The following is a 23,812-nucleotide window of genomic DNA, read 5'->3' on the forward strand; positions in this document are numbered from 1 at the left end:
ATTTAAATATTTATACAGGATGATCATATCCCCCCTTAAACTTCTCTTCGCAAGATGAATAGATTCAGTTCAGCTAATCTCTGCTCATAGCTGAGCTCCTCCATTCCTTTTGCCATTTTACTATAAATTAGAGTTGGTCTTCTGACCACACCAGCACTCCTTCCAACCCCCTACTAAATTAAGGGGACATGGTTATATAGTATACATTTGGGGCAGGATGTGCAGCTGCTCTTGTACAGTAAGACCCCTTTCACACTTGCAGTGAAAAATTGCATTAGTTAGCTGCTCCCAGATACATAGTGAACTACTGCAGTTGAGTTTGCATAACAGAGCTATAGTCAATCAGGTCTGCAATGGCCCTAGGACTTCTTTTAGGAGCCACTGTCAGCCATGTTGAGAGTGGCTTGGCTCCCTGATAGGAGGCTAACACAAACTCTAATAATATAAAGAAAAATAATAATAATAATAATAAAATAAAAATAATAATAATCTAATAATAAAAAGAAAAATTTGAGGATTAGTAGGGACAGAAGAATGTACAATAGACACTTTAAAATACTGAGTATTATGTGATTTTAATTGTTAAAGTGGACTTATTGCCACGTTTTTTACTATATATGAAAAGTATAAAAAAAAAATGTTTTTTTTTTAAATATTTTTTTAATTTGAAGGGCAGAATAGGAAACCTGAAGACTCCTGTATAAATATGTAAAAATATTTGATCTTACACAGTGTGATATTGGGTGACGTACGAAATCAAAATCTAGATGAAAATGGGGGCACCTGGTGTCCAGTCCGGAACAAAAAAGGAAGATGGGATAGCGTCTGGACCAGGACTGAGAAGGGACAAAGGCAAGTTTTTTTTTCTTTCTTTTTTTTATGGATAGTTCTGCTTTAATATGGTTTACCTTTAAATAGAACCAGTATTGCAGTGTGCTGAACTATTTGAAGTTGCCATTTGTAAAGATTTAATACTGATGTTCTTCCTGCATAACTGAGTTACAGCCCCAGAACAAATTTGCAGGCTGGCAACCATGCCTTCACTTGCATTCTTGTTGCCGATGCATTTATTGCTGTAAAGTTGGGTGATACGTTTTAGTACTAAAACTCTCAATGTTGAAATGCAACAAGACCGCAAAAGACAACTGGATAAATTAAAGATGACAGAGACAATGGTCTAGATAAATGTGTAACAACACAGACAGCGAAGTATAATTTAGTAGATCCTTAATTAGATGAGACACATATGTGTATTGTTAAATCATAAGGTTTACTATAGGAAAACATGATCAGATGTTTATTCTTCAGTTTTTCTTGCATCTAGATACTTGGATTGTAGATGTTCCTTGGTATGTCATTTTACCTGCAGGAAAGATGTCCAAGAATTATCACATTTTATAGGTTTGAAATATGTTTTACTAAAACTTATATTATTGAATGGGGAACACCCCTAAAACTAATAATATGAGGTAAATGATTTAGAATATTTTCATGTCACATTTGTTTAGATTTTTTTTTCATAAATGAACCTGTTAAAAATGGCTCTGTCCTAATTTCCAAATAATCCAAGTACAAAAAAGTGAGGCAAAATAATAGTAAACAAGTCTACAAACACTTTTTATAAGGTTTAGGAAAACTTTCTAGCATTACACCAAGTGTTACATACTTGTTTATGTCTAGGACTGATGTAATTTGCACTATACTCACCCTTCACTTCCTTCTCAGCCCTCTTCTCCGTTTACAAGTCCGCAGTTGTGGATTGGCTCTTAATGTCCTTCAGTTACATTTGAGAACTATTTGTCTTTCATTTTAGAGAATACCTTCAGTGACTGCAACTCAGCCCAGAATGACTTGTGGGCATAGCAGGAATATTATTTTACAGCCTCTTTTAGAATTTCCCCCCATCCCTTTAATAAGGGACACCAGACTGGGGTCTTATGGTTCACATGGTGTTTCACTTTCTTACCTTAAATAAAGTTACAGTGACGCTATAAATCAGGCTTAGAACGAAAAATGACATAAATGTTGTGACTACTTCCCACCGATTATCACTGTCCTCTCCTTCTTCATCCTCGATTAGGTATCTGCAACACGCTGAATGAGATACATATATGTTAGCATTTGTGATTTAAAGTAACTTTCCCAATAGTTTTCAGGATATTTTATATATCCTCTTTTTAACATTTTAACATCTAACTAAGCACAAACACATAAGGCCAATAGTTCAAAAAACACCATGAGTAAATGAGAAGAAATGATAAAGCTAACCTGTTTATGAGAATCATAATTTACAGTTGTTACAATTGCCACAATTTGCATTTTCAGACTAAAAATATGAACACAGTAGCAGGCTTTTAATGTGCTTTTAGTCACATTCATAGTCATTACAGTCTTTTTTGTTTGTTCCTTTTGCATAATACATTGCACCCAGCACCTATGGGCTGCTAGATCATTAAATCTTGGCACTGAAACCTGACTGCCAGTGAATGCATATAGAGAATACAGGATTATTTTAGTGTTAGGGTAAGATTTGATTAGTGTTGGCCTTGTTTAAGACTGAGGGTAAGCTTAGTGTTTCATTTTAGAAGGTGACCAAGTGAGGTTCAAAGTTAAAGCAGACCTAACATCAATAAATAAAATCGTTTAATTGAGTTGTTTTCCATTTTACATAATGATTTAGAATATTTTCATGTCCCATTTGTTTAATTTTTTTTTTTTTTTTCCTAATGAACCTGTTCAAAACGTTTTTTTGTTTTTTATTCAATAACTTTTTTTCTATATTTGTTTTTATTTTTTCACATCTTTAATGATAAAGAATGAAGGGGGAACATGTAGTCTTTTGAGATACTTGCATTACATATCTGCTGGCAATCTTAGGCTGCTCCTTCTGCGCATGCCTCATATTGTGCAAGGAAAGTTCCTCAAATGTAAATGAATGAGTGCATAATCTGACACATGCGTAGAGTGAGATCAGCATTTGGAGGACCTGTTGGTAGACACAACATCTGATCTCACACATGAGCAGTGTAAGATTGGGCTGTATCATCAAGAAGAAAGAAGCTGGTGGAGTAGGACATAACAGAGAACCCATGAAATAAAGATAGCGCAGGATTCGCTGGGTGCGTTAATATTGGTTGACGGCTTTAAGCAAGATAGTGAAGTGAAAGTGAGAAAGGAATTTCTAATGACTAAATTAGCTAAATGGTTAAGTGGTGGAAGAGGTTAGGGCATCCTTTTTAGTGTTAAAATTATTGTTAAAGTAAAGTGTAGTGGGTAATACAGAAACTTTACAACATATGGTTATAATTTGGACAGTTAGGGCGGCTGCATGGTTTACACTTGTCTGCTGAGAACTCCCTACCATAAAGTACAACCAATGAGCTTGTGGCATCTAAGCTGCTTCCTCCTATCTTTCCGAGTGCTTAGTGCAAGAAATCATGGTGATTTCTTAAGTATTGCAGTAGTATTGTAACACTGCAGGATTTATTGTGAGTAGTAAGTTGATCACAGTGATTATGGCTCTTTGTGTGATATATCAGCTAAGACATCTTTACATTTAACATATCTGTATTTCATACATACTGCATACTGTGTACTTAAAAGTGAAATGACATTGTAGTGAAGCCTTTGGGAATCCACTGCACTTTTGAAAGAATGGCAGTAGGATAGAAATAAAGCAAGTGGCTGCAGCGGGAGAAAAAAGACATTTTAGAAGTTCACTTATCATTTATAGTTAAGTTGCTTTCTGAGCCAGAAAACAATTATATCCAGCTATACAGAGTCATAGCTGGACTGGCTGTAAAGAATTGGAAATTCGGTGGCTGGTAGCCTTCTTGTGTCTTTGTATTAATTTGTAACATGATTTTAAATTAAATAAATTACTTAAATATTTCATCAATATAGAAAATCAATCTTTCTTGGCTTTATAAGCCTACTGGAAAGAACAAATCTAATAAAGCATTTTGGCTTTAGGATTCTAAGAAATATTGGTAGCCAGCATGTGATTCAATCTAACAACAATAACATCATCTATTTTTTGGGTGGAGTGTTTTTTCCCCTCATAATTTCAAGTATTTGGAATTATTTTAAAGTGAAGATATTAACCCTTAATGAATGTACTGTTCATTGGGGTGATTCATTTACAATACTGCTTCTGTATTGTCTGCTCTCCATTTTTAAAATAATACAAAACAACGTATATAATGTTTATTACAGTGTAGTTAAAGCTATTTTTATAGCTTTTGATAACAATAAGGTATGGCTACAACCTCTGTCATATTTTTATTGCTGCAAATATTCTAGGGAGGTTTAACTACTTTAATTATTCTACTATAGGATTAGATGACCAATCTCACTACAACAGGAAGCGATTGGAAAATCTAAAATGTTATGGTAATCTGTGGACCAGAAGATGTGGGATATCTTCTAACTGTTACACTTATTTTGATGACTGTTGTCATCAAAGGAGGTTTTGTGTTAGGAGGGAAATTTCTAATTCTGGAGAAATGAAGAGAAATTTACTCCTTCTTTCGTATTTGTGATGTATATGGCTTATACTTGACTTATTAACTCCCAAAAATAATGTTATTCTTCTTGATATTGATGTAAACTAATAATCATACCTACTCTTCTGCTTAAAATCTAATTCTGGATAACCCATCCTGCAAAGATTTCCCACTCCTATACCAAATACCAGTACCAAAGACAATAGTGCACAATAAGCAGAGATGTCATCTTAATGCGTTGAAAAATGCCAATGAATATTTATTTGCTAAGAATTATCATACATTGTTATTTATACTATGTTATTTATTTATCACATTTGAAAAGACCAGAAATATACTCTAAACTAATTTTAAAGTGATTTGAAAAAAATATTTAAATTTATTAAGCAAAACTATATAGGCAGCAAGCCTGTAAGATGTATCATTATATTTATTGCAAAATAAAATGAGTTCATTTACAAATACAGTCCTCACATTTTTGTCTCAACAAAATCGCAAGTACATTCTAGGAGAACCTGTATTTGGGAAAATGGAACACAAAACTCAGACAATACAGAGAATGGGACATTCATTTTTTTGGAAGTGAATTATGGACATTTCTTTTCTAAAAAAAAAAAAAAAAAAAAAGAGGAAAAGAAAAGTGGAGGGCTATGCACATAACACTCTTATGAACAAGACAAGGTGGTGTCAGACATGACAAGAGACACATTAACCTTTGTTGGATTACCAGAATTTTTGTCAATATCTTTTTTGATAAATTTCAGAGAGTTGGCTTCGTGGCCCAATACACAGCTATATCTGTTGCCTTGTTTCCATTTATCGCAAGGAACTTTCAATAAACTGCTTGCAGAATAGCTCAGGTTTCCATTGTATTGTTTTGGTTCACTCTTGACATGTTCATCTTTGAAGACTTCGCCGTTATTTTCTGTCCAGCCAATAAAAATTTCTGGAGGATAAAAGTCATAAGCTACACATGTTAAGGTACAGTTTTCGTCTTCGGCTATGTCCTCTTGAGGTGGTGGGAATACTGCAATTCTTGGTACCTTCATCTTTGTCTCTGCAACAGAAAATACTTTTTTAAAATTCCTAAAATTCCTTAAATTTTATATCCAAATAAATCATTGACTTTTTGCTGATATTGCCTTCAAAAATCTTTGAATTTTGATAAGACTTATACACTTTGACCACTGCTTTCGTGCTTGTCACCTTTAGCAACAATTTTTCAAGGAAGCCTTGTATGCATGGACTGTATTTTGGTGAATTGAGAATAATAAAGTTGCCAGATTACTTGCATTTACCAGGTTTTGGTTCCAAAACAAAATTTGAAAAGCAAATAGAAAGCAAATAGAATCTCTACAAATGTAAAAGATACTACTCTAAATCACAAAACCTTTTATTGATTATCCTGTGTGCTCTAAACAGCACTACTCTGAAAGCTACCTGATCCTATATCGTTTTGTACTATCCTTTCACAGTACAACTGCAGCCAAAATTTTTGGAAACAGAAGACTCATCTCAATCTCTGAGTATTTTAGTATTTTTACTGCAGTCGGGGCATAAGTAAATTTTACAACACTGCCTATTCTACTGATATCAGGAATCTATCAGGAATCTTCAAAACATATATTTATAGCTTCTAAAATTTTTTTTCCATCAAAATATGATCTAAAAAATATAAAATATATTTGAAGCTTACCTGTTTTCTTGGAAATTGTTCTATGGACTGGATTAGAAAGTCCCGTCATTTTAAAAATGCAATTGAATTCGGTATGTGATTGCCAGGTCTCAGGGGTCACAGTGAGGATACTGGTCACACTGTATGTGTCATTTTCGTAGGGCTGACAGTCCTCTGTATGATTATCCAAACTATCATGTGCTCCTGGGTATTCAAATTGGAATTCATAACCCGTTGCCTCTTTCAGATTGTATGCCACACAAGCTATACGGGCAGTTTCATGAACATAGAGATCCTCAATAGTGGGAGGTAACATCATCACTTCTATTCCCAAACAGCTGTCTGTTGGGAAAAAAAAACAATGAAACTTGCCTATTTTTGAAAAGCACATCATAAAAGGAAAAGCCTTTAAGGCTCTATTATAAAACATAAAATCAACTTTCCCTCAAACATTTCCTCATGGCAATGTTCCAGGTCCATGTGTTTTAATAGTGGTAGTTGATTCCCACCAGGGAATGTTTGAGGGAATGTCAGATTCCCTGTTTTAAAAATAGTGGAAAAGTGAGCAGATTGGGTTTAACACTTTTAACTTTTAAGCCGAAGTGTAGTTTATGGTAAAGGAAGCCTGCCAGAGGTAACAATTAGTGTTGGTCAAATATCTCACTATTCGATTTGACAGCTATTCGATCGAAAAGGGCGAAATTGTTCGTGTGACCAGTTCGTGTGCCCAGAATCCCACACTGACAGGAGGATTCCCACGGCTGTACAGCTGTGGGAATCATCCTGTCATTGTGGGATAACCTGTAAAAAGATAAAGGTTAGTTACACAAATCACACACATTCAATAAATTACTTTAACATTAAAGCCTCTTTTTTTTCTGGTCGGGTCTATCCAGCCAGATTTGGGTTGAAAATAAGGACAACCCAAATTCGAACACCAACACTAGTAACAATAACTTAGGGTAGGCAGCTTGAAGCATTGTTTGTATCACAAAATAAACCACAGAGAACCAGATTTGATTTCCAAATATTCATCTTATTTTGATGTTTCATAAAGATTGGATCGCTTGGACTGTTATACTGGTTCTACAGTTTCCTTTAGTATATTTCTGATCAAACGAAACTGAGCATTTATTAATGTGTATTACACAGAATATAGTGGAAAATAAAAGACATTTTTTTGGGAATGCCCTTGCCTTTGGATTCTGTATTAAGAAAATTTATTTTCATTTACTGTTCTGTAAATTAGAACATTAGTTTAGAAATTAGAACATAGAAAAATAGAACATTAGCAATTGAGAGGAGATCTCTCCAAAGTAAGGATTACCTACTGTCTCCACAACAAATTAACCTAATGTAGGCACAAACAGAAAAAATTCTGACTGGGCTGATCATCATTCCCCACTCTAGATATATATTCTCCAACTATCCCAAATATTAAAAAAAGGTTTGGCTTAAGTTACATTTTAAATATGTTTATGTCATATAGATTATAAAAGTAAGCAAAGAGGCAGATTCCATACCTGAGCATTTCCTAGCTAAAGCTTCACCAGATTTGCCTGTTTTTGCGTCTGTCACTTGACATTTAACACGAACACCATTGTTCCACTGTGCCATATTGATGCTCACCGTGCTCTGAAGAGCATAAAGGTTGTTGGAGTTCCACAGGTGAACTAGGTCTTGTGAAAGAGTTGTCTCCCTCTCATTCATGAACCATTTTATTGAGGCGTACTGAGAGGTTAAATTATTCCCTTGGCAAGTCAGTGCTACTTGGTCATTGGTGTTGCTGAAGCAGGATTCTTGTAGGATTGATACAGCTGGTGCTTCTGGATGTTCAATACGACCTAATGGATGCAATAAAATGGAAGGAGAGTAGGCCACCACCAATTTGTGTAGTTCAAGTAATATTTACCTTTATTATGGCATAATTAACATACATTATCCCAAAAATGTTAATTAAATGAATAAATTAACTTAAAAACAGTTAACCAAAAAAATAGCCAAAGTTAAGAACATCAAAGTCCATCAGTTAAACCTAATAAATTTTTTTTGATTGATGATTTGTCTGCTCATACTACTTTCTGTTAAGCGGTTTACAAAAATTATTTGTTTTGTTACTATATCTCTCATTCATTTGAGGAAGGCAACATTTCTAAATCAGATTTTCATGTTCTTCATAACTGTAACATGAAGCCTTAACTGAAATGTATGTCACATAAACCAATAAATTACCACCTAAATCACTATTTTTGTATTGGAATTTTTGAAAAATATATTCTAAATTCAGCACACCTTTGTTATGTATCTGGTACAATATAAATATAGATATAAGATATAAAGCCAAAATATTATAATGCTACATCTTATGTATATATCAAACCTCAATACCCTCCAGATTTGTACATACAGTTAGGTCCATAAATATTTGAACAGAGACATTTTTTTTTCTTATTTTGGCTCTGTATATTACCACAATTAATTTTAAATAAAACAACTCAGATGCAGTTGAACTGCAGACTTTTAGCTTTAATTCAGTAGGTTGAACAAAAGATTGCAAAAAATGTGAGGAACCAAAGCTTTTTTTTACACAATCACTTCATTTTAGGAGCTCAAATGTAATTGGACAATTACCCAAAGGCTATTTCATGGGCTGGTGTGGGCAATTCCATTGTTATGTCATTATCAATTAAGCAGATAAAAGACCTAGAGTTGATCTGGGTCTTTTATGTGGGGCTTGTATGTGGAAGATTTTGCTGTGAACAGACAACATGTGGTTAAAGGAGCTCTCTATGCAGGTGAAACAAGCCATCCTTAACCTGCAAAAACAGAAAAAACCCATCCGAAAAATTGCTACAATATTAGGAGTGAACTCAGGTGAACTCAGCAACGCCAAAAGACCTGGAGGTCCACGGAAGACAACAGTGGTGGATGATTGCAGAATCATTTCTATGGTGAAGAGAAACCCTTCACAACAGCCAACCAAGTGAACAACACTCTCCAGGAGGTAGGTGTATCGGTATCCAAGTCTACCATAAAGAGAAGACTGCATGAAAGTAAATACAGAGGGTGCACTGCAAGGTGCAAGCCACTCATAAGCCTCAAGAATAGAAAGGCTAGATTGGACTTTGCTAAAAAAAATCTAAAAAAGCCACAACAGTTCTGGAAAAACATTCCTTGGACAGAAGAAACCAAGATCAACCTTTACCAGAATGATGGCAAGAAAATATTATGGAGAAGGCATGGAACAGCTCATGATCCCAAGCATACCATCAACTGTAAAAGATGGCGGAGGCAGTGTGATGGCTTGGGCGTACATGGCTGCCAGTGGCACTGGGACACTAGTGTTTTTCGATGACGTGACAAAGGACAGAAGCAGCCGAGTGAATTCTAAAGTGTTCAGAAGCATACAGTCTGCTCAAATCCAGCTAAATGCAGTCAAATTGATTGGGAGGTGTTTCATAATACAGATGGGCAATAACCGAAAACATACAGCCAAAGTAACCCTGGAGTTTAATAAAGGAAAGAAGTAAAATATTCTTGAATGGCCAAGTCACCTGATATGAACCCAATTGAGCATGCATTTCACTTGTTGAAGACTAAACTTCAGACAAAAAGGCCCACAAACAAACAGCGACTGAAAGCCGCTGCAGTAAAGGCCTGGCAGAGCATTAAAAAGGAGGAAACCCAGCATCTGGTGATGTCTGTAAATTCAAGACTACAGGCTGTCATTGCCAGCAAAGGGTTTTCAACCAAGTATTAGTAATGAAGATTTAATTTTCAGCTTTTTAATTTGTCCAATTACTTTTGAGCCCCTGAAATGAAGTGATTGTGTTAAAAAAGGCTTTAGTTCCTCACATTTTTATCCAATCTTTTTTAACCCACTGAATTATATCTGAGAGTGTGCAGTTCAACTGCATCTGAGTTGTTTCATTTAAAATTAATTTTGGTAATGTACAGAACCAAAATTAGAGAAAAGTTGTCTCTGTCTAATTATTTAAAAACCTAACTGTATGCACAATACATATATATGAGTTATTTTGACAGTGATCTTTCCTGTGTTGCATTCATTTGCTGGAGATTAGTGTATTTTGGGAAGGAAAAATGTAAGGACTCCTACTTGTGTTTCAATACTGCAACCAGTATAGAACAGTCAGAATCCAGTAGGATGTTCTATTGTCATCATGAGCCAAATGTTATTTATGATCTAGAAAGGAACTCTGCCTGAATACTCAATATATGTTAATTTTCCTTTTACATACCTTAGGGTTTGGATTACAATATGGTGTTTACTTACGTGTAGGTATAGTTCTCTGGGTAATGCTGGAAAAATGCCTCACGGTACAACTGTAATTCTTCTTGTTCCCCTCGTCATCGTTGATAGTGATTGTGCTGAAAAGGCTGTAACGGGGTGGATTTTTAGATATGGTGATGGGAATATTAGTTACTTCAGGCAGTGTATCCCCAGAGGATGTCCTCCATGACACAACCACTGGTTCTGGATTAAATCAATGCACATAGCAACCTCCTTTGCTAACTCTTTCACTCACAGATCTGAGTACGACATAGACTTTAGGAGGGGTTATTTGATCTACAATAAAGAAAATGATTAGAGCCACGTAGTCATTCTGAAATGTTTGTCTAAACAGCAAAACCTACACTATGTAATGATTAAGTATTGTTAATCCATTTCTACAGTCATTCACATTTTGTTGTGTCAACTATAATGAGATGTCTCTCACAGGGTAACAAAGGGTAACAGACACATTCAAACAAACACAGTATGCCGAAAGTATGTGCTGTAGGTATAACAATATTTGGAGGACTTGGTGCTATCAGTGCATACATAAAACTAAAAAGAAAAGTGCCTTTTAGGCAAAGCAAATGTATCCATCACCACCCATTTCAACTTAAAGTACTATACCCTTCCTTGGGAGATGGCTCCATTTCACTGAAGGATACAAATATTGGAATTGTGGGAGAAAGGTAAGTTTGCATCTAAATCTGGTGCTATTATGTGTGTGTGTTGGTAGTAGGGGTGCCGAGGGCAAAAAGATTAGATTACTTTTTTATCAAATAATTGACTTCAAGTAAGTTCAGTAACTAAACATTAGAAAATATTAGTAAATATATGTTTCTAATCTCTGTATCTATGCCATTCTCTGGTAATGAGGTAACAAGAAAGTCATCATTTAGGTACCTTGTCATTTTACAAACATGTCTCTATACTAGTCACAGAATAGAATGCATTGGAACATCAGTCAAAATAATCTTTTAAATAGTTATATAGTAGTAGACATACCCTGTTTCCCCGATGATAAGACACTGTCTTATTTTTTTTTGAAGGCCAAAATATGCTCTAGGGCTTATTTTCAGGGGGATGCCTTATTTACCCATGAAGAAGACTACAGCCATTCATGTCCACTTCTGATCAATCTGTGCCAATCATTGTCCCCTTCTGATCACTCATGTGCAATTCAAATTCCCTTTCTGATCACTCTGTGCCTTTCAAATTCCCTTTCTGATCATCTTGTGTCATTCAAACTCTCCTTCTGATCACTCTGTCATTCAAATTCCCCTTCTGATTACGCTGTGCTTTTTTTCTATTGCACGGCAGTTAGGACAGGGGAACAGCAGGTGGCGCTGTGCCGGCTTCTTTCGCTTTGCTTTACAGACAGGAGAAAACACGATGCTGGCAGAGGAGAGAAGAGAGACGCTGCTGCAGCCAGAGACACACGCAGGATCGGGTATCGGGTGAGTATAATATTTTAATTATTTTTTTTGGGTGGCTTATTTGCGGGGGGGGGGGCTTATTTTTCATTTTAACATGAAAAGGGGGGGCTGTCTTATTTGATGGCCCTGCCTTATCATCGGGGAAACACGGTAAGTCCATCAAGTTCAACCACTAGGGAAATAGGCATATTCCAGATATAAAATCCTATAAAACATAGTTGGTCTAGAGGAAGGCAAAAAAACCCTGGTACAATTTGCTTTAACAGGTGAAAACAAATTCCTTCCTGATTCAGGCATGGATCAACGGTCACTGTTATTTTTTTTTGTGTGTGGACTGCCCCCTTGCCTTTGTATACAACCTTTTTTGTTAAAGACTATGCTTTTCTTTATTGCTATAGTCCTATAGTAGTTTAATTTTCTATTGATAGACATATTTTTCAGTTTAACTGGTGATGATTTTGAAATATATATTGCTATAGGTACTAAGTACTATTTTGTTTTTGAAATCTGTCTTGTTAGCATAGCTATGTTATTTTTTTGATAGAAGTTTGATGAATAACGTAATGCACCAAAGGTCCCCAGAGCACACCATGGGGGTGATTTGTGAAAAGAGTTTAGGCCGTTGACATATTTATTTACTTGTAATTATATAGCACTGACATATTACACAACATTTTATACAACACAACACAAGTCCATAGTCATATCATTAATCATTATGTTCCTCAAGGTGCTCACAATCTAACGTCCTTACCACATATGTCATTAACATAGTTTATGGCAAATTAACTGCATGTTTTGAGATATGGGGGGAAATCATGGTGCCTGGAGGAAACCCACACAAACAGGAAGGGGGGGGGGGGCATGCAAACTGTTTGCAGATATTGTCTTGGCTTAGATTCAAACTTGTGACCTAGTGCTGCAAAGGTCAAAGTGCTAACTACTGAGCCAACCATGCTGCCTGCTTAGCAAAAGTTATTTACCACCTGATTTACTAAATTTAGTGAATTATCCTTTGCTGAGTTATAATTTTTACTTTGCAAAGTGCTGAACCAAATAATAGCGAATAAAACGAAAGAGGTTTGAGGCTCAGAATTTAGTGCAAAGTATTAATTATGTATTTGTGCATTGATGATCCATACATAATTAACAAGTACGATTGTTTCCAATGTATCCCAACTTTTGTTAACAGTCACAAGGTTGTGATACTCATCCTAGACATTACTTTCAAACACCATACAGTAAATCATAAGTACAAAAACTGCTGCACTTTGAACGCTTAAGGATGCATATAGAAAGAAGATGAAGTATTCCAGTGAAGCTGGGAGGGACTGCATTAATGGGTCCTGGAGGTACTTTGAATTCAAATAAGAGGAGTAGAACTGTGAAACATAGCAGTATTAGCCATCAAAGGGATGCAAAGATTTTTAACATGGTGTGGTTGTAGCATAGGTAGCAAGTCGCTGATTCAAATTTCGGTAGCTGTGCAGCCAGAGAGGCCCTGGAATTCATTCATCCTTAAGCATTCAAAGTGCAGCCTGAATTGCCTCACTGACCTTTTGCATCAGACTCCTTGCTATCTTGAATAGACCATACAACTTTCAACAACAAGCTCCTAAAGAAGCCAATATTTGGCTAAACGCATTGGGACGTATGTAACCTCAATAGGTCCTAATTTTTGTACTCATGATTTACTGTATGGTGCTAGAAACTTAATGTCTAGGATGAGTATCCCAACCGTGTGACTGTTAAAAAAAAGTTGGAAACAATTGTACCTAATAATCATGTCTGGATGAACAATGCACAAATACATAAATAATACTTTGCATTAAATCCTGAGCCTCAAACCTCTTTCTTTTTATTCGCTACCATTTGGTTCACTACTAATATACTAAAGGTGGCTCAATCCATATGCTCAGGTAGGAAAGCCAACCCTCATTGAAAAATACTTTGCAAAGTGAACAGCCTAAACTCCTTTACTTATTCAACCCCAATGTGTCAGTGTTTGTTTATATTTTGAAAACATACTGGTGAGACACAGATGTTCTTGCTAATTAGGACTAAAATAGTCAATAGTTTTTCATCAGGACCTTGGTTATCAAACTGCCTGCAGCTCAGATGGAAAATACTTTTGGACACCTTAGGTATCTAAAAGGTTACAATACAGTAATGTGTATTCCATTACATGCTCGTAATGTAATACATTTCCATACAGACAAGCAACTTTTTAAAGTAATGTTTTATTAGCTACATAAATATTATTGACATTTTATAGTTCCATATTGTACATATTACTATTACTAGCTACCAATGTCAGATTAAGGACCTCTGACCCACCAGATAAAGTGAGGAGAGCCCACCAGAATGTTGCAAAATATAAAGACAAAATATAAAAAAATATACTCACTGAAGTTATTATGCCAAATAGCCTACAGCACACAGAAAGCCTCATTTCTACAGCTATACAGAACACTAAGAGTTACAGCTTTAAAAAGACGTTTATGGGCTACAGCATTATGAAGAGCTGCAAGAGCCACATATTTAGAAAGATCCACAGTGGCTAAATCTTTGGAGAAATGTACAAGAGTCACACCTTTAAAAGAGCTTCAGAAACTACACCTTTGAGGAACGCTATGAAGCTATAGCTTTACAGAACATTATAGGAGTGATTGGAGTTGTGGCGGGCCAGCTGCAATACACATTACTAATTCTTTTAGGGGCCAAAAAAAAAGGATGTGCCGGGCCAGATCAGGCCCGCGGGCCAGTTTGACACCCGCTGAGGTATAGTGTCTACAGCTTTACAGAGAATGACAAGGACTGCAGCTCTACAGAAATCTACAGGGGCTAAATTGTACACAGAGCTACAGGAACTACAGAGATTTAGGGGCTACACTTTTATAGTGAGGTACAAAGACTACTATGTGTCACAGCTTCAGTAAGCAAACATTAGGGGCTACAGCTTTACAGTGAGTTACAGGGGATACAGATTAGGAGAGCATTACGGGGGCTACAGCTTTAGAAAGCATTACAAAGGCTACAGTTTAGAAAGCCTTGCAGGGGCTACAGCTTTACAGTGTATTACAGGGGCTACAGATTCAAAAAGCAATGTCGGGGTACAGCATTGCAGGGGCTACAGACATAGAGAGCATTGTGGGGGCTACAGCTTTACAGAAAGTTTCAGGGGCTACAGCTTTAGAAAGCATTTCTGGGTCTGAAGCTTTACAGGGAGTTACACGGGTTACAGATTCAGAAAGCATTGTGGAGGTACAGTGTTAAAGGAAATTTCAGGGGCTACAGCTTTTGAGAACATTATGGGGACTACAGTTTTACTGCGAGTTACAGGGGTTACAGATTCAGGGAGCATTGTGGGGGCTACAACTTTACAGTAAGTTACAGGGGGTACAGAATTAGAATGTATTACTGGACCTATAGCTTTACAGTGAGTTACAGGGGATACAGATTAGGAGAGCATTACAGTGGCTACAGCTTTAGAAAGCATTACAAAGGCTATAGTTTAGAAAGCCTTGCAGGGGCTACAGCTTTACAGTGTATTACAGGGGTTGCAGATTCAGGGAACATTGTGGGGGCTACACCTTTACAGTAAGTAACAGGGTGTACAGAATTAGAATGTATTACTGGAGCAATAACTTTACAGTGAGTTACAGGGGATACAGATTAGGAGAGCATTACGGGGGCTACAGCTTTACAATGAGTTACATGGCCTACAGTTTACAGCAAGCTTGGGGTTTACAAAAACTACAGGAGTTACAGCACCGGGAGCTACAGCTTCAGAAAGCTACAGCAGCTACAGCTTTACCGATAACTACAATGCATATAGCTTCTCTGTGGGGAGATCTGTGTAGTTACAGCCATACAGCAATGCTTTTACAGAGAGCTACAAGGGCTGTAGTTTAAAAAGTTGTACAGGAATTACAGCTTTATAAAGCACTTTTGGAGCTAAAGCACATCTGCCTTCAACCTTCTGTCTCCACACACAGTATATTAAACAACCTTTTGTGGTTTACATCACTTGAACTACTTTCCAGCTGTCCAGTATGGCTCAAAGGAGCTCAGAGCAGTGGTTAGCATCAGTGATAACCTCTGATTAAAAGTGCAATGCTTACATTTATTTTAAAGTATATCCTAGTTGGCAATATCAGATAATATATTGTATTTTTAGCTTCTGAATGTTGCATATATTAATATGCATAAGTAAAGCTTACATACTATGCGATCACTACTAAACTTTCTATTCTATATCAACCATCTTCACATATTACTAGCACTCAATGCCCCTGATTCATCAAGCAGAATCGGATTATCGCTCGCGCATTCGTATTTGCGATCCGAAATCGTATGCCATCGCTCTATTCAGCAACTGAAAAAGCTCGCGGCCGGAGCCGCGCATCTCCGGCAGCTTTACACTGGCGAGCTTGGCGCGTACTTTCGCGCTTCCAGCGAGCCCGGATTTTATTGATGAATCAGGGGCAATGAGTTTATCATAGCACTACAGCTTTTAACATTTTTTACATAATCTTGAGTGATATATAACTATAGCTACCCAGTTATCTTTGTTCTTTTTTCTTTCTTACATATTTGACATATAAAGTTTCAAATGACCAGCTGCATAATCTGTAATTCTATTCCTACCAAGATGCTAAATAATTCAGATTACTAATAACAACAGATGTGTAGATCTTAATCCATCGGTAGAGCTGTAGATGCAGATAACTATAACCATCCTACTTTCCCAGAGCTGTTTTGTGTACAAGAGCTATACCTTTCCAAATTATACTACTCAGCTACACATGAACATTTCTTGTTGCTATAACTTTCAAAATCTCTTGCTAATCATTATTTACATAAATTAAATGTTAATATAGCTACACAAATCTCTTTTCGTTTATAGGGATGTATAGGGTTTGGAATGACCATCTGATTATCAATTAGACTACAGCTCTTAAACTTAATAATACATCTGTGAAGAACTTTGCAGTTGTATATACCTATCCCACCTTCAGAATTTTCCTTACAAGAGCTGTTCTGCTACACAGTTATTGCCTTTTCCAGATAAATATTTCTTTTTGGTTCTCTTTGCCTATTTAGGACATTATCCTTACTGGAGCTTTTCTGTATTGTGGTAATCATTGGACCTTTTGCAGTTTTGTAATCAACATTAAAACTCATCTGATATTAAAAATTGACCTCTATATAGAACCATCTCTGCAAAATGATCATTAAAACTATTTAGAGCTTTACCTTTATTAGAGCTTTACCCTTATCCTCACAACTAATTTTCCTAAGAAAGCTCTTTGGTTATAGAGTCAACACAACCATCAAGAAAGAAAAAGCTTACTCTTAGCTTAGTTTCTTAGCGAAATTATGATTTTGACCATATATTGCTCCATCTCTGGGTAAAGCTCTGTAGCTATCTGATTTTACAAGATTCCTAAAGCTTTTTTCCTTTGGAGCTCTTTAGCTTTACAGTCATTTGCTTTCACCCCTATTTTACACTAGAACTCTTCAGATATGTGTTACAATGCTTCAGAGCTTTATCCTCCCTGTAGTTCCCAAGCTTAACAGTAATCACAGCTATTCAGAACATTCTATTCAACAAAATACATTATTTACATAAAATTATATGATTTCATGTAAATATAGCTAACTATTGGGTATATAAAGCTGAGAATATTAATGGTTGTGTAGAAATGTTATTACAACCATCCATACTTACATCCCTTAGTATACATCAAACACTCTATAGAAATGCTACAGCTGGAGACACCTATAAAAGTAAAAGATAATATGCTGTTTTTAATTAACAAAACATAATTATATTTTTTTTGTTAAACTAAACAATTGTCATTTTTGTATTGATAAATTACCTAAAAATAAATTGTAAAAGGCATTACAAAGGCTACAGGGTTACTTTAAAGGACACATAAGTAAATCATAGCAGCTTTTCTACTGCTGGGAAGATTTTCTCTTTCTCTCTGAATTAAAGAAAAAATAAACAGTTGTCACAAGAACAAGAGTACTCATTGGAAGCTCACCCAATTTGTTTCTGGTACAGTCAAAATTTAGAATTTTGTTTTCAGTCTTGGTGACAGTGGCAGCCAGGACACATAGAGGGGGTAAATCTTTCCTGCCCTGACACAGAGAAAAACAAAAACCTGTTAGAAGCTCTTGGTCCTCCACATTCTATCCTAAAATAAAAAAAGTTATTATATGCTTTTAGGTAGACTTTATACCCTTTACCACTGTGTTTACAAAGAAACTGTGAATATAAATGAAGCATTACATAAATATATGAGGGTAACAATAAACACATTGTTACATGCAAGAAAGGGATATTATGAGGGCACAATACTTGCCAGCTTCTTACCTCTTACCATAGGGCTTGCTTCTTCTCCACCACCATTATATGTATCCTATTCACTTGTTTAATGGTTTTCATGCAATAAAACTGATTTTCTAAAGGCAGACAAATCCCCAACTGGAAATCTTGGTGGGTGGTAGGGCACCGATATATAGGTCTGTGACTGTGATTTGTGTTCATTTAGTAAGACTTGTGGTTTATGTGGTATCCCATGTCTAGTCTGTATCTTTGAAGCACCGGCGGATACCACCAGAATACCACATACCATATACACACTTTCCTAATTACGGTCTCATCAACTTCTGCCCATAAATAAATATTTTGCTGTTTTGCACCTAATGGTGTCATATTTGTCTTTTTATCATACTATAAGCCTAATTTATTAAAGATATCCAAAGCTAGAGAGGATACATGTTCATCAGTAAAGCTGGGAGATGCAGCAAACCTGAAATGGATCTGGTCCAGGATTCAAAACATTTGCTAGTCAGTGATTGCATTCTTCTGTCCCTACTAATCATTATATTATCTTTTTTATTACTTTAAATTCTGTACACAGCAGCAAATACCTGGTAATCCTGCCAGCCCTTCCACATCCTTTTTTAAAGCTTTCTGATTACACCAAGCATAAAAGCAGATCCAAGCTAGCACAGTCAATTTGCATCAGCTTCTTATCAGAGCTACAAAATTACACCCATTCCTTACCAACATGACTGACATTAGCTCCCAAGAGAAGCCTTGCTTTCACAAGAGTATCTCTACATGGCAAAGACATGTAGAGGCTCCTGTCTGAATCCAGAGTTGGAAGATAGTTTGTGTGGTCAAATGACCACTAAATATTATTGTAATTTATAGTAATATGCAACCTTTTTATATTGAGTAATATTCAGAACACAAAACAAACAGTAACAGAAAGAAAATCTATCCAAAGTCACAAACAGTAAAAAAAATCATTTGTGACCTCCATATTAAGCTATGCAAGGTTGTGTTTGTATACAGTATCATGTTTATCACTTTATAAAACATCATTTTTATGAAGATTTTTTTACAATAAAAAAATATAGCAATATTGTAACACTGGGGCAAAGAAAGCACTTGTGTTACTGGAAAAAGTCCTGGATGGATGGTATGAGGGACTGCGGTATCACAGATTTCAGTACGTAGGTAGAACCACCAGAGTTCTGTTTGCAGGGAAGCTCTAGCTTTACCTGCTGGTTGGTTAAAATTTCTTTCCTGGGGCTGGTTTCAATGGGAATTTGCAAGAGCAGGGTAGGGCGAATTCCCATTTCCCGGTCCCACATTTTCCAAGGCCACAATCCTATAAAGCCCATCTGGCTGTGTGTCTGTATAAGGCAGACTCTCTGATGCTCTCTGTAAGGAGAAAAGCTCTGTTTTTTTCAGCAGCTTAGTCAGTTGATTTGTGTTAGTTAGGAGATTATATCTTTGGCTTCAAGGATTTGAGTTTTGTTGAAACACCCCTGGGAGGGAACTGTTTTTTTGCCATTATCTGGTCTAAATAAAGACAGGCAGGAGCTCTAAGGAAACACTGTTGCCTGAAGTTATCTCATTGCCAGCCTGCCCTTTGAAGCTAATCCCCACAATATAAATATGTAATATGGATCAAAAGCAGTGGTGGTTTGATAGTTCCAATCAAAGTCAATTCTGACTTGGATCGCTGCTATTCAGGAGCTATTCAAATGTTTTTTCCCATATTTTTAGCTTTCATCATTCTACTTTACTTTTCAATATCTGATAAAGTATAGCCGAACAAATTAGGTGGCGGGACTATAGCAGCTAGTTGCAGTTAAATAAACTTGTAATTTACAGGTATAGTAAAGCTAATGATCTTAATTGTCATAACTTGAAAATCCTTACTTCTCTGACCTATTCTCAACCAAATAAAATGTAAATTATGTAGCAAATTGGCAAACTGTTTTTTTCACATTTGATTGCCTTGTAGTGCAAAGTTAGCTGATTTTAACAGAAGCTAAAGTTCAAATCTGTGATCGCTTCTCTTATCTCTATTCCATGCCTCCTGTACTACCATATATGCCCTCTTTCTAAATATTGTGCTCCACCTTACTTGCCAAAAAGTCTAATCAAACTGTAAAATGTTCACTTTTCCCACTGAAATACCGTCCTTTTCCTTCCTGCACTTTTTTTTTTAATTACCAGACTAAGACTGCACACTCCATATTTGTACGGACTGATACTTTCATTTGTATCAGCCTCAGCATCAAACATCATTTTGGATGTTCATACCAGAAATATCAGGCCTGATTTACTAAGCTCTCCAAGAAGGATACACTTTCATCAGTAAAACTGGTTCTCTGTGGTTTTTCTTTTATAATACAAACAGAGCTTCCTGCTGCCTCTCCTTGATTGTTGGTATCTCTGGCATGGCTTCCCTAAATCAGAACTAAACCGGTGATACCTATCCCCTTTCAATCAGAGAACACTACCATCTTCCTTCTTCTTTTATTTCTGGACATGATCTTCGGCCATCTTGATTAGCCATGCTAGTATTATGCAACTCCTGTCCAGGAGCATGGAAGTTCGTTAATTCCAGACACACACACCAAGAAAGCCAGGATTGGTGAGTTTCCCTGGCAGCAAACACTGAGCTGCTCAGATCAGCGAAGTTTAACAGATGGGCGGCGATCAGGAAAGGCTAGTTTTGACTAACCCGCAGCTAAATCAAATTGGCAGATACAGTGTGACCAGTATCCTCACTGTGACCCCTGAGACCGGGCACATACAGAGTTTACTTGTGTTTTCCATTTTACAGAACTTTCTAATCAAATCATCAGAACAATTTTTAGAAAAACAGGTAAGCATGTAGGAAGCTTAAAATCTACAGGAGACATTTTAGATGATTTTTGTATATGAATTTGTAGGTGATTTATTATAACAAACAATAAACTGTTGCTCATAGATAATGAAATACTGGATGGCACATGCAAATATTTCAACCATATTGTTTTGGACAATATGCTCTATTTTAAAAATGTATTTGTATTTCAATGTAATTATTACATTTCAAAATTTTTCATTACAATAAAAATATACAGGACAGAGAAAGAAAAAAAATAGCTGGGCCTTCCCTCTTAGATTGCTTTATCAACCACAAGGGAAAACCTATTCTTTCACCACGTTTGAAGAGGGTGAAAAATTGCTCAAGGAACTTACCTTACTGACGGCCTCTAGCCCTGTGTTGGCTCCTTTAAATGATGATCAAATATCATTATATCCTCTATGGCAAAAAATTGGCCCAGGTTCTAAAAAAGCAGTTAAATAACAGCGGAAGAAGAAAGGGAAAGAAGAAAGAAAATGGTGGGAAAGAGGGAAAAAAGGAAAATGTAATCATTTATGGGAGGTTATATACCTCACAATAAGTTCCCTCTGGGATATTAGGTGCCTACTTTCACTAAGTTGTATAAAATTATCCTAATATGTCAATTTGACCAAAGGAGTATAGGTATTGGGGGTGTGGTATTTATCTGTTTTATGGCTTTATTAAATTGTTATTATTCAGGTTATTAATAAGTTCTAAATAAGTTCTAAAGGAGATACATTAATCTCTTCCTTTTTTTAGTTTTTGACCAAATTGATTGGAGGTCATTTATTGGAGATTAACTCCCTAAATGTATAAGGAGTTGGAAAGCAAGCGGGGTAACACATGCCCTTTGAAACAGGAGAGAAGCTAGAGAGGTTCTGACAATATGTTGGACCCTCTCCGGACTCCCCCCAAACATTTGGGACAAAAATAGGTCCCTATGGCTTGTGGTTATCGGACCGTTCATACCCACCTGGCGTCACAATAGGAGACTGAAGGGGGATGGGCCAGATCTCCCAATTTTTTGTTTTTTCTAATACAGTTTTTTGATTTTTTAGTTTTCTTTTTTTTTCTTTTTCTATTTGTTTTCTTTTGTATTATGTGAAGCATTTCTTTTGCCTCAAGGTACTGTTATTCCCATATTTTTTTTTGATTTTTTCCTAAATTCCTGGGTCCCTAAGCTACTGTATAATACTATTGTATGCTGAGTGATTAAAAAGAATTGCAGCCTTTAGTGATCCTAACACATAATGTGCAAGGTTTCAACTCCCCAATTAAATCGGTGAAAGCATTTCAATACTACACCTAAAAGTGGATATACTTGCACTACACTACACTACACTTGCACTACACTTCTCGCGTAACTCCATACCAGGTTTATTTTATAAGCGTTTTCAATTTTTGTTTCATGCAACATCCGATAGAAAAAAATGTGGGGTAATGTTGTGTTTTGCTAAAAAATTTAATTTTTACTACAAAATGTCAATCGAGACCTGGAAGGTGGATATATACTAATACGGGGGTCAATAAAGGATCAATTAATTACAGTAGTTACTTATTATGCCCCTAATGAGGGCCAAATTGAATTTTTTGCGGGTTTGATACATAAAATTTACTTGTTTACACAAGATTCACTCATATTGCTAGGTGATTCAAACCTGGCATTGGATCATAGGTTAGATAAAACAAGTATACCCAAATATTGTTCTCCTCCTAAAAGGAGTTATAGATTTGCTAGTTGAAATAAAGTGATCTGATAGATATCTGGTGTGTAAACCCATCTGAAAGAGACTATACATACTATTCTGTGGCCCATAAACAGTATTCACGGATCGACCACATCTTTTTGCATTCTGGATTAATCCCTGTAGTCCCATATGCGAAGATTCTCCCAGTTCCTGGTCTGACCATGACCCAGTAATGGTTCATTTAAAGGGTATACAAGGTATGCGAACTAGAACTCGATGGAGAATTAAAGAGAGATTAATACAAGAACCAGGAACCCGGACTGAGATTGGAAATTTAATTTGAGATTAGTTTGAAATTAATAACTGGGACACGCATAAAGCGCACATTAGAGGTGAGCTAATTAAAATAGGGGCCCGGCAAAAAAACAGTCGGGATAGGTTTAAAGATTCTAAATCGAAGGAATATCACACTGTACAAAAGCAACATAAATCTGATCCTATATTGGATCGTTGCCCTTAAATTGATTTACTACAAACTGAAATAAATTTATTACTTACAACCAAAGCAGAGAAATCTTTAAGATAGGCGTCCCATAAGTATTATACTTTGAGTGACAAACCTGGGAAGTTATTAGTAAATAAATTAAATCCGGGACCAGAGAACTTTTTTGCCCAAGAATAAATTAAAACATGGAAAGATTTCTCATAATCAAGAGAAGATTACATCAGCTTTCGAGGATTTCTACTCGTCTCTTTATGGGAAACAAAATAGAGTATCCTTGGGGGTTATGGAATCTTTTTTTAATACCCTTCATATCCCTTGACCTAAACCTGATCATGTCAAGATTATGGAAAAACCAATAACAGGAGAGGAAGTTGTTACAGCACTTAAGGGGTTAAAAAATAGTAGTGCTCCTGGCCCAGATAGTTTTTAATATACTTACTATAGAACCTTTTCATCTCAATTAACTCCACATTTAGTTATGTACTTTAACTCTTTAC

The 23,812-nt window shown here is 36.1% G+C and overlaps 1 gene segment (V, D, J or C); it reads right to left on the minus strand.

The window, feature by feature from the left end:
- Positions 1 to 1,732: 1,732 nt before the first annotated feature.
- On the minus strand, positions 1,733 to 10,680 carry LOC140333460 (Ig heavy chain C region, membrane-bound form-like). The segment is given in 5 exon segments: positions 1,733 to 2,094; positions 5,233 to 5,562; positions 6,202 to 6,522; positions 7,704 to 8,024; positions 10,475 to 10,680. Coding segments are annotated over 4 exon segments (978 nt in total).
- Between the last annotated feature and the right edge of the window lie 13,132 nt (positions 10,681 to 23,812).

This window comes from Pyxicephalus adspersus, chromosome 6, assembly GCF_032062135.1.
Source record: "Pyxicephalus adspersus chromosome 6, UCB_Pads_2.0, whole genome shotgun sequence".
Lineage (NCBI taxonomy): Eukaryota > Metazoa > Chordata > Amphibia > Anura > Pyxicephalidae > Pyxicephalus > Pyxicephalus adspersus.